General features: G+C 36.1%; 1 protein-coding gene and 1 pseudogene across 1 annotated transcript; one reads left to right on the plus strand and one right to left on the minus strand.

Annotated features, from left to right (window-relative positions):
• Nucleotides 1-1,260: 1,260 nt before the first annotated feature.
• LOC149139369 (S-adenosylmethionine synthase 1-like) lies at nt 1,261-2,485 on the minus strand (annotated as a pseudogene).
• An 8,064-nt stretch (nt 2,486-10,549) lies between these two features.
• On the plus strand, nt 10,550-12,569 carry LOC149139370 (putative receptor-like protein kinase At1g11050). The gene has a single exon (XM_089450696.1). The coding sequence runs from the start codon at nt 10,653-10,655 to the stop codon at nt 12,567-12,569; it is 1,917 nt and encodes a 638-aa protein (XP_089306822.1). The 5' UTR covers nt 10,550-10,652.
• The last annotated feature ends 207 nt before the right edge of the window (nt 12,570-12,776 follow it).

Genomic DNA, 12,776 nt, shown 5'->3' on the forward strand with positions numbered 1-12,776 from the left:
AAGGACTAGGCATGGAAGTTATATGTTCCAGGGTACATGTAGGACTTAGCATGGTTGTTACATCTGCCAGGGTATTGTTCTTGTAGCCAAATGAATTGTGAGCACTATGTGGTATTGTTCTTGTAGGCAAATGAATTTTGAGCACTATGTGTAATAGATTGAATTCCAATAGCTGATATGTATGGTGTGAAGAACCAAGATGTGCTATATATATTTCATTGATGGAAGACTTTAAGTGTTGTTTCTGTCCTTTTGAAATTTCCAGGAAATATATTAAAAGAAAAACAAAAAAATATTACAATGTACACATTTTACTATGCCTTTTCATTTCTTTATTTATAAAATTTTCCTACCATTTATACTCATGGGAATTCTATTTAAAGTATTTCACAATGATGGGAAACAATTAATTTATTAAACAGAATTCTAAGAAAGGGTTGAGATGGAATATACTGGATGACGCTTGCAAAGTTTTCAAACAAATGCCAGAACGAGATGTTTGTTCTTGGACTACCATGATTGCAACTTATGCAAGGCATGGACTTGCTGAGGAGGCATTGAGATTGTTTCAATTAGTGAAATACAAAATACAACTACCTACACTTTAAGCAGCGGTTGTGAACTCAAATGCCCAAATAACTGCTTTGTAAATGTCCAAAATTGAACAGTGATCACAAATTACAATTATCAGTTTCTTAAGTAGCCATGGTCTTAAATACCCAAATAGCTGCTCTTAATTGTTCAAAAGTGCAGAGTGTTTGCAGTGTCGCTATCAATGAAGGAAGAAGGTGATGAGATATTTATCCCCAAAGCATGTAACCAAGCTCTTCGAATCTTCCATACGTCTAAGAGGGAAAATTAGGTGTTTTCATCACCATTACGGGATGTATTGTGGAGTGGGGATAGATTCCCATCTTTTGCTACTGTTACCAACTATGTGTTGAAATTTCAGTATGTATTTCATGTGGTTTTCTAGATTTAAGCAATATTTGAAATGTCCGTTAAATTTGCCTCTTCTGGTTGATTTTTAATGGAAGATTGAACGTTTATGTAACTCCTCTGGTTGATTTTTAATGGAAGATTGAATGTTTATGAAACTCTAATTTTCTTGTTGCTTAGGACCTCCACCTGGAAATTGAAAACGTTGTTGGTCACATGAGTACAGTGATGAGTAATTGTTTTCTTTCCAAATGATTCTACAAATTAGTGTTCAGAGTCCAACAAGTTGAGCACATTTAAATCAGAGTCTAATGAGCACATTAAATCATGAATGGTTTCAAGGTTACCAGATTCTTACTCCAGAGTTGCAAGCTTTCTCCCACTTAAGGACCTTTACAGTCTCCCAAGTGAAATTAGGATCATCCCAACCCAAATGGCCATATGCAGCTATTTTTTGGAACCTCATATTGCCTCCCCGTCTTAGGTCAAGATTGATAGAAATCATGCTAGGGCAGAAGTCAAAATTTTCCTTGATCAACTGCAGGATTTCAGTATATAGAATCTATCCAATTCCATATGTGTCAACAAATACAGAGAGTGGCTCAGGCACACCAATGGAATATGAAACCTGCACAAGGCAGCAGCGTTCTAGCCCGGCAGCAACAACACTCTTGGCAACTTGTCTAACAATGTAGCCACCACTACAATCCACCTTGGTGGGACCCCTTCCAGAAAAGGCTCCTCCATCATGAGCACCCCAACCACCATATGTATCAATAATAATTTTCCTCCCAGTGAGTCCAACATCCCCATGGAGTCCTCCAATTACAAAACGCCTAGATGGGTTGAAATGGAATATTGTATTTTCATCTAGATATTGAGAAAGAACAATCGGCTTAATGACATACTCCTTGAGATCAACTACAATCTGATCATTGATAACAGTTCCATCATGTTGAGTAGAGATGTGAACAGTGTGAACTCTTAACAGGACCATTTCCCCTCCCTCATTTTTATACTCAACAATAATTTGGGTCTTTCCATCTGGTATCAACCAGGGGCAGGTTCCATTATTTCTTACTTCAGTCAACTGTGCTCCCAGCTTTGTTGCCAGCACATGATTGAGAAGCATCAACACCGGGGTCTCAAATTGTAGCATACCCAAACATGTGGCCCTTATCTCCTGCACAAATCTCTTTAGGATTCTTAGTAAGATGGCCATGGACACCCTGTGCAATGTCGGGGCTTTTTTGTTCAATGTTCACCAGGACCTTGCAATTATCTGCACGCAAGCCAACATCCATTGACATGAATTGAATTCCTCTATAGGTGTTCCCCTCACTATCTTCTTATAGTCTATATTAGCTTTAGTTGTGATTTCTCCAAATATCATAACCATATTTGTCTTTGTGCAAATCTCACATGCAACCTTGCCTTCAGGATCTTGCTCCAAGCAAGAATCCAAGATGGCTTCAGAAACCTGATCACAAAGCTTGTCAGGGTGTCCCTCATTTACAGAATCTGATGTGAAGAGAAAGGTGTCCATCTAAAAAATACAGGCACATAAAAAGATCAGTAGGCAAGAGAAAATATGACCAAACACTTGACTTAACATGCAAGAATCACCATTTAATATAAACTGTTAAACAACACATAGTTAGCCAGAAAACTGAAAATTGACTGTGGAGTGAGAACAACTAGTATTACATAAGTGCAGAAGTGTATATGCAAAATATTTTATGCAATATGTTGATTGCATGGATATCTTTCTTATCACTAGAAAATATTACTAGAGACAAACATTCCTATGGAGAAGTTGTTGCAGACCAAATGGTTGGAGGATACTGTGATTTACTACAATTCTAAATGAAACTTATTGAAAAACATGTTGATTCTTTGGGTAAATTTTTGGCCAAAGCCCAACCAGTCCAGCACCATTTCAATGCATTTTGATTCTTCAGATATTGTCTTTGATAAGGATGCAAGAACAAAAGATGCGCTAATAAAAGGGGTTTTGAATTGGATCCATTTCCTAGGAGATATGAAACTAGGTTTAAACAGGGTTGTAAAGGAATTAAAGGGCTTCAAGAACTTGTACATAGCAGGCAAGGTGAAAGTAGTTAATTGGCATAGATATATGCTGCTAAGCATGTCAGTACCCCTCAAAAGTGTTTATAGTAGAGTCATCTAGCTTATAAGATGCTTCCTTTGCAAAAAGGAGGCAAAGGAGGATGGATATAAAGGACCCCTCGGCATAAGTAAGGAAAGTATGTCAGCAATGTTTTTTCCAAATGTGAGAATACAAATACAGAGTATTTTATTTTATTTACAGAAATCACCCCATTTCTGGTCCAGCAAGTTGTATACTCCAGAGACATGTTGGTTCAGGGATTCTCAAAGTCCATACAACAATGCGCTGAGAATGTATTTGTGGTAAACTCCGACATATTTACAGATTTAGATCTAATTAATGTAGAAAAAATAAGATCCAGCGTGCTAACCTTTCGAAAAAATAGAAACAACCAAGGAAACCTAAAGAAAAACCTAGCCTCAACAGAAGCAGCTTGAGGGATTTAAAAAAAGACAATCAGGGAAAAGTGCAAAAAAATAATTATTTGTGATGTATTGGACAGAGAAGAATTTGTTTCAGCAGGTTGGCAACGGTTGAAACTTCATATAAACATGATGTCCCTAAAAACCTTCCCCAAAATGAGCTCAAATGTTCAAAAATATTAAGTATTCATCTGATTAGTTCGTGTCCCGAAAAGGGAAAAAAAAAACAAACAAACAAAAGGTTCATTAAAAAGAGATCTTCGCTGAAATGGTACCTTAGCTTAAGACGTAGATGAATGGTATCCCCTCTTTTCTCCTCCTGTGCATAAGGGCCAACAGATGAACAAGGGAGTGCACTGATAGAAGTAGAGGATCACTTTCTGCTTTTATCGTCATCACTTGTAGCATGAGTTCAATGAATCTGGATGGAATTTGTTGCTACGGGAAACAAGGAAAGGGTCCCTCTGGTAGCAGAGTGGGTTTTCCTCCAATATTGCCACTCCTCCAACCATTCTTTGCACCTCATTCAGAATCGAACTCGCTCCACTCCTCCAACCATTCTTTGCACCTCATTCAGAATCAAACTCGCTCTAGGGATTTTAGGGATTTTAGGCATACACATAGAAGAGAAATAATACACAGAAGAAAAAATAACTGAATGGGAAACTGAAACAGATACATAGCAAGAACACAACAATAGTGTTGAATGCTAGAGTGTTTTACATATTCAGTCTTGACAGAGAAAAATCTAAAAACAAAATTACACAACAATAGGACTTGAATTCTGTCGGAGATCGACAGAAAATTTCTGCCTCAATTTCCATGCTTAAACAACTTTAGAGATCAACCCTAATTTCTCTGCATAAAAGTGCCAGAAATCACTTTGAATCTCTTGCAACATTATGTTGTTAATAACAACAATCTGCACTTGAAAGAGGCCAGAATTGGCAAATAGCTATTTTTTTTTTCACGGAAGAGGTCTGCCACATTTTTTCTCACACATGGAAAGATTTATAAGACATATAGTTGGGTACCTGGTTGTCTTGGAGAACTATAAAATGTCTTTAAAGTTTTTTGATAACAGAGAAACCATTTGGATGCTTACGAGGTTCATTGTACGATCCCCTTAAACGTCATTCAAAAATAAAGTTAGTCAAGCTTGATGGCTTAAAACTTAAACGCTGACAGCATTTAGAAATTTCACTTCATTAAGAACTACAACACCTGGATTACTGGTTAAAGATTGGCTCAATCACACTTGTTTTACATCAAGTAAAACAAGAGAATTCATCTGAACTATTGTTGTAAACTTCTTCTATGGCAGTGAGTCATTAAGAGAATTCATTGAGTATTGGTAAGGAACACAGGCTTATTTTTGACATCTGAATTCTCTTAGCAATGAATATAAAACATTATTTTGTTCTTTCTTGTGGCAGATTTTATACAAACTTGTCTAAAGATGACTTCATCATTGTGTATTTTTACATGAACATTTAATGGTATGCTAAGACAAGATTTTGGAATTTTTTGATAGAGATATGAAAAAGGAAATTTTTTCAAAATTGTTTACTGAGGAAATGGGAAAGGGAATTTTTTTCCAATTTAACAATCTTATCGGCCTCTCTTTGCACCTTTTGGGGCAATTGCTAGTTATATATTTTGAAATTTCTAATTCTTCATAGATTGTAACATGAAAATTGCAATATTTTATTCTTAAAATTATAATTCATGATTGTTGGATTATGTTCATTCAATTGTTAAAATTACACTTTCTCATACAAAAATCCACTTTCTAAGACTTGAATGAGAGTATCCATTGGCTAAAATTATAAATTTTAATTGTTGATGTTGTACTTTTAGATATAGTAATTTTTTGTTGTGGTTGTTAAAATGTCAAAAAATTTATTAGACAAGAGTGGCTAGGTACTTATACAACTCAATATGATGAAGATGTTTTCAAATGGGTCATGCTTAGGTCATAGATGTGTTTAAATAAATGATATTTATACAAATACTAAAATTAATATTTTCTATTAACTAAATATAAATATAAATGGAAGTAAATATATTTTTATATATATGAAAGGAAAAGATTTGATATGTACACCTAAAATGGTTATATAAAGATACAAAAAAAAATAGATATAGAATTTGCAGAAATTAAGATAGATTTATACTTTTTTCCTCTTAAAAAAATAAATATTTAACAATTAAATCTCTTAAAACATCACAAATATTATGATTTTTTAAAAATAAATATTATAATATAAAATCACTATTAAACTTAAAATTTTTTTTTAAAACCAAACTAAAATAAATAGACTATAGTTAAAATTAATATAGACTAGCAAACCGTATCAATTAAATGGTTGGTAAATGTCCATAGGACATCTATGACAACATCAAAACACTTACTTCATAATACATCTCACATTGATAAGATGTATTATCTACATTATGGATCACAAAAGTCTCAAATTTAACAAAATCACACAAATTAATTAAATTAAAACTGTATTTTAAATTTCTATTATTATTGTTATTATTAATTATAAAAAGAATTAATATATGAGTTAAACATATACATTAAAAAAACAAAAAAGGAACATGTAACATGATTATTAACTTGTAAATAGGTTTTGTTACCATACCATTCCTTATCATTACCACATGCACAAAAAACCATAAGTCATTTCATATGACACTTATTTATATGATATATATTTTTAAATTAATAAATTTAATTAAAAAGGTAGAAAGGACATAACTACTTTTGAAATAAATATCAACATTTGATTTGTGATTACTAGTAACAATTTCTAGAATATTTTGTGGAGGTTAAATCCCTACCATCCACTTAATAATTATTGATAATTAGTGAAATTTCTATTCCAAAATAGAGGGATTTCAAAATAGACACCCTATATATTATTAAACTAATAAAATGATCTCTATAATAAATTTATTGTTATTTTATTTGTCAATTTAGTATACCCTTTACACCAACAACCCATATTTGACTATTACGTGTACAACCTTATCATGTCCCTTTGCAGTGAGGTAACAACTTCTTTTCATTAAAAGAGACCTCGCAGATAGCATGTCGATAACGATTGTCCACCTTTGCCACCACCTTCAACGGTTGCCTCTTTCATGCTTTATGTATAGTGCTTGAATGCATAAATCTTACTTTCTCTCTTCTATTTATATTGGGTATGAGTGGAAACATAAAGGATTTGCAAATATACATGGTTTCCTATGGATAGAAAATGCACCAGATATGGACAAACTCGACTGGAACAACGAATCCAATATTGTTGCTACCAAGTCCTTCTTCAATACATACATTACTGCTTGGAACCCTTGAGCCCTCCATCAAAGTAAGCCAGGAATACATTGATCAATAGTTCATGATCGCTGCCTACTTGCAACAAACAATATCCTTGCTTTTAATGATCTCCAATACTATGAGGAGTTTGTTAAATTTGTCCAATTCCACACAACTTGCCATTCTTCTACTTGCGTGTGCAAAAATATAACACTATTGAATCTTGTCGATATGGAGTCTCTTGGAAGATATGCGGAATTCGTTTCTATGCACATCGATGCTTCTAGATGGAAAAATCATAGTCCTACTATAAATTACAACAGACTTAACATCCACAATCTTCACACGCTTACTATGTGGAGGGCCAACATTGACTTCCAAGCTTGTCCTCTTGTGTCATGCTATCTTAAACTACATTTCCCAATATGCTGCAAAAGGAGAGACATAGTTCGATAGTTGCCATTAGATGCTCTCACGCTTCACACAAAGTTCTCCTCTTGATTCCTCTAGTGTTGCTGTCATCTACAGACTCCCAATCGAAATGATTGTTGATAGTGACATCAATGCATAGGAGACATACGACATGCTCCAAAATCCCCCCCCTAACACAATGTAGTCATTCTTTTGTCTCCCTAAATGTCAAGTGAATTATTTGTAGATGTGTTTCACATAACTTGGATTGTCAGCTTCGAGCAACACCCTTCATCACTTCCTATATGCAAAGGCCTCCTTTACTCAAGGCATTGTCTGTTATTGAGGTTGCATGCTCTTGGTTATTCTCCTGTCATCGGAAAAAACACCGTGGAAGCATATCTGCGTCGTCATCATCATACGCGTCTTACCTCAGTACACTCCCATCCCATCTCATGATGCAAACTACTATGTCGAATTTTGTTGGAGCGAGCTACTCTTGTACTGCCCTTTCCATAAGCTACCTGATGACGTTGGTGAAACTGACATGGAGCTTGTTGTACACTAACAAGAAATAAAGAACACAGATCATGCATGGCATGTCCATCATGGAATTGAAGAGGCAGCTCTTGTTGACTTTGATGATGAATTTGTTCCTAAAAATGCTGCCGCACCACTCCTGGAAATTGAAGAACAACAATTCATTTTTGAACTCCACCCAAGTAACAAAATCCTCCTTGATGACCTTCAATGCTTGCCCATCATAAATTTGATGCAAACCATAATTGGGCCCATACTCTTACCCCTTCAAACATGTAACATATGACCATTCACTTCAAAGACTTCAATCACTCCTCCACACAACTATGTCATCTCCCCTCTCCAAATCTGCACTCCTTTGTCTCCTTATCCCCCAACCAAAGCATGGCTTTCAATACCATTTTTACCCAATTTTCAAACAATGCCTCCACCACATTGCTAAAGATGATTATCCAAGGTAGTGTTAGCAAAGGAAAGTATTTCCTAATTGGTTGCCTTGAGGACACATTAATGGCCAACTCTGTCATTAGAGAAAGCCCTCTACTCTTGCTTGCTCCAATAGGTGGTGCAGCCTTCCATATAAATGCACTAACAATACATTATAGCCTTCCCATCCCTGTCTCTTCTAAGTACTCTTTGGAAGGTCAGTCCTTTCTAAATCTCCAAGAACTTGCAAGCACTGCCATTGTTTTGGGACATTTATGTTAGTGTAACTTTCTCCTTAAATTTAACCTCTGGCTACATTCTTTAGAAGATAAATAGAAACTCAAATTTCGATTGTATTTCATTATCCACATATTTCACTTCATTATTTCCTTCCACTTCTCTTATCAACTTTCTTTTGCACCTCTCATTGCAATTGCTAATAATAATATGTAAAGATGTGAAATTCCTATTTATTTATAGATTTAATTAATTAATTAATGTAGTCAACCTTATCGTTAAATGCGTTCGTCAATTTCTTTGGATATCTACTTTCCCTAACGCACTATACATTTAAAAAAATGTTAATTTTCAATGATCGACCTCAAAAAAGAAATGTTAAATTTTAAAATAAAGATCAAAATATTTTAATACATAGTGACTAATTTAATGTTAATCATTAAGAATCCTGTGTTGTGGTACGATTTTTTTAAGTCAAGAGTTTTCCCATTCTGCTAATGTAGTCATGCACCACTGTTTAACGGATTTAGTTGTGTATGCGTTGTTTTCCTATAGGATGTTTGTTATGGAATTATGTTGCGTTCTGAAATAGTTTAATTAATTAAATGATTATTTTTAATAATTAAATAATTATTTATAGTTTAAGAATGTGTTTTCTGGTAGAATGTCATTATTTCAAATTTGGAGAATAATATATATACACTTTTAGAAGTCAAAATATCGTGTTCTTGCCGTAGTAACAAAAGAGTTTCGTATTTAATGTCTCCCTTAAAATTAAATAATAAAATAATTATTATTAAAGATAAAATTGAATGGAAGATTTTATTTCAAAAATAAAAGTTTAGTTTATTTGTTAGATATTTTTGAAGGTTTTGTTTTCGGGTCAAAATTGTTTAGAATGTGGTAGAGATATATTATAATTATAAGTTAAAGTGTCAATTCTCCACCATACTAAATATTTAATGGTTTATTATAGTGTTTGAATTTATATATTAATAAAAACCTAATTCAAATAATCAAAATGAAGATTTGACCATTAATATTACTAAATAATTAATTTTTTTTTATTAAAATTATTTTTTAAAAATAAATTCGAGGTATTTAATATCAGAGTAGTCTAATTTATTGATGAAATAACTTTTTTTTCACGTGAATTCACCAAAATCAGACAATACAATTTCAAAATTTTTTGTTATTTAAAATACAGTTTTGAATGCATAAATATATTCAACAAGCTAAAATACCTTGACAAATTAAACAATTTAAACTCATTTTAAAAAAATTCTATTAAATTTTAATTAAAATTAATAAAAAATAATCATTTTATCTATAAATTAAACTAAACATTTAAAATCTTTTGGCATCTACCTACATCAACGACGCCTTTAAAATCTCTTATTTCTATATCGCTACCGAATTTGTTGGCACGAAAAGTGCCACGCAGAAAATTTGGATTAAACGATGAAAATATTTTTTTTAACTCGATTTTAAAGTCATTACCGCGTCTAAAGTCTAATGGCGACAAACACGTTGGCGACATTACGTTGATTGCAGCTTAATTTAACTACAGTTAAATTATCTGTTGCAGCTTAATTTCTGTAACTTTTCGAGCAACTCCTTTTTAGACTACGCGAATCTCTTATAGCTATAGCGACTCTTAAATCTATATCGCTACCAAATTTGTGAGCTCGAAAAGTGCCACACGGAAAAATTGGATTAAGCGTTGAAAATATTTTTTTTTTATCCTGATTCGCGACTCTTAAATCTATATCGCTACCGAATTTGTTGGCTCGAAAAGTGCCACGCGGAAAAATTGGATTACGCGATGAAAATATTTTTTTTATCTCGATTCGCGAATCATTCGGGTCATTACCGCGTAAAGTGTAGAGGCGACAAACACGTTGGCGACACCCTACGTGTTGACGCTACGGAGGAGATGATAAGTAGCCGACCTGAAATAAATCAGCCAATATGAAACACAGTAAATTCAGTGGCGTCTGTTGATTTCTCGGAGATTACATGGAATCTACACCTACTCCATTATTCCTAATTTTTGTTGACCAGTGGCACAGTTCTCTGCTATTAATTCAATTGCTTGGTACTTCTAGATTCAGTTGATGCTTGGTTGAAGAAGCAGAAATTCATAGTTTCTGAAATACTTTTTGCCTTTTGCTTGTTACAAGTTTCGAGCTCTGCCATACGATTTTAATCTCTTGATATGAATCTCTGTGGAAGAATCAGTTTGCTGAAAGATGTTACGCAGCAGGGCTTGTTGTTATGTTTTATATTTTGGATTACTTCGGGAGCAATCAAGGTGGAGGCCTTGAACATGTCATCTCAAGCTTGTCCATTGAACATAACCGCGGAGGTTGATGCTCAGATATGGATGCTTCAGCAATGTTTACATCCAGACAAAACTCATTGCTGCCAAAGCATCAACAATTTAATCAAGATCCTTCACTTTTCATGGATGCACTACAACCGTTCTTTCCTCTTGCCCACCAACCAGATGGCCGGTGTATGTTTGAACGAATTACAGAGGCTAGTACAAGTGCGGACAGGGATCGGAGCCGAGATGTTCAGGAGCTGCAGCGTGAGGTCCGAAAGTTTTGTATGTGATCCAGGCACCTGTCTCGGTATTGACAATCTAACGACCTTCGAGAGCAGGGTGGATACGACGGGCTTGAAGCTGAATTGCAACGGATCTCGCGCGGGGATTTTTCAGTGCGATAAATGCTTAGGCGCCATGGGGATGGCGCTCAGGTCGCTGAACAAAGAACCCGGAGGAAAATCGAATTGCCCAATGTTTCTGTTGATTTATGTCGCCGGAGGCATTAATTGTTACGATGGTCTTGGCCCGGATGCCGCTTACTGCCTTCTAAGCGTACAGAATGTATCGTCGTTGGCAACCTTTGGGGAACGGAAGAGAGGAAATAGATTTCTGAAATGGTACTTTATCGCCATAATTCCCGCAGTCGGAATATTGGTTCTTGGATTGAGCATCTGCCTGTGTTTAAATCGACGAAAGACCAGTCTCTGGAAATCGAAACGGATGAAATTGATGCAGAGATACGAACTATTGAGCTCCACGACAGGTCTGAAATTCTTCAGCCTGTCGGAGATCAAAGAATCCACGGGGAATTTCGCGGCGGCTAACGTGATCGGCGAAGGCGGTTTTAGCGTTGTCTACAGGGGAATCCTGCCAAACGGGACGCCAATAGCCGTGAAGAGATTAAAGTACTCGACAAAGATCGAAACAGACGATACTTTCGGCCACGAACTGCGTGTCATCAGCGGGATCAAGCACCGCAACCTGCTTCCCATCAGAGGCTACTGCATCGAATTCGACAAAGAGGGGCAGGTTAGCGAACAGCTTCTTGTTTCTGATTTCATGGAGAACGGCAATTTGGCCGACTGTCTCTTCAATCCGCATAAATCAACATGGCTGCCATGGCCGGAGCGCTACAAAATTGCAGTGGGCATAGCCAGGGGGCTAACTTATCTGCACGAGTTCGCCAATCCGAGCATAATTCACAGGGACGTGAAAGCTGCAAATGTGCTGTTGGACTCCAATCTGAATGGTCTTGTGGCAGATTTTGGTCTGGCCAAGTTGAAGAAAGAAGAAGAGGAGAAAAGCCATTACAGCACCCGGACTGTTGGGACTCTCGGTTATGTGGCGCCGGAATACGCTCTCTACGGCCATCTGACGAACAAAAGCGATGTATTCAGCTTCGGCATCTTACTGCTGGAGCTCGTAACGGCGCGGAGGGCTCTGGATCCGAACTCTGGTGCTCTGGAGCACTTTCTTATATCGGACTGGGTGGTCGATATGACGCAGAAGAACCGGACAGAAGAGGTTATCGACATCGCGATTCGGAATTCGGGACACAGGAGTACAATAAATAAAGTTTTATTATTGGCACTGCAATGCGCCCACCCGAGAGTTGTGTCGAGGCCCTCAATCTCTGAGGCGCTGCTAGCCCTTGAAGCTATAGCTGCCCCATCATCGGGCGCCAAGGAAATCCCAGAAGGATTAGAAGCTTATAGCAACAGCAGAGGGGACTTTACTTGGTTTCTCTCTCCCGGGGGTCGCACGGAGGAGAACCTGAGTGATTGGAGCAATTCTTCAGACTGAATAAGCACACATCTATTCAAAATACAGGGTTGCTCGACCGTGTCTAGAGCAATTTTTTTTTTTTTCACAATTTTGGAGTCGGTTTGGTTACTTCTCGTTCAAGTGAAGGTGAGCACCATCTTTGGGCAGTTGCATGATCATGGGTCGCCTGTATGGAGCTCTGATATTCGTCTTTGGAAGCCGAGGTTTGCGGTTATCTTCATCTTT

The sequence above is a fragment of the Pinus tabuliformis genome, chromosome X (genome assembly GCF_031772625.1).
Source record: "Pinus tabuliformis cultivar Carrire ecotype Pingquan chromosome X, CPIR1, whole genome shotgun sequence".
NCBI lineage: Eukaryota > Viridiplantae > Streptophyta > Pinopsida > Pinales > Pinaceae > Pinus > Pinus tabuliformis.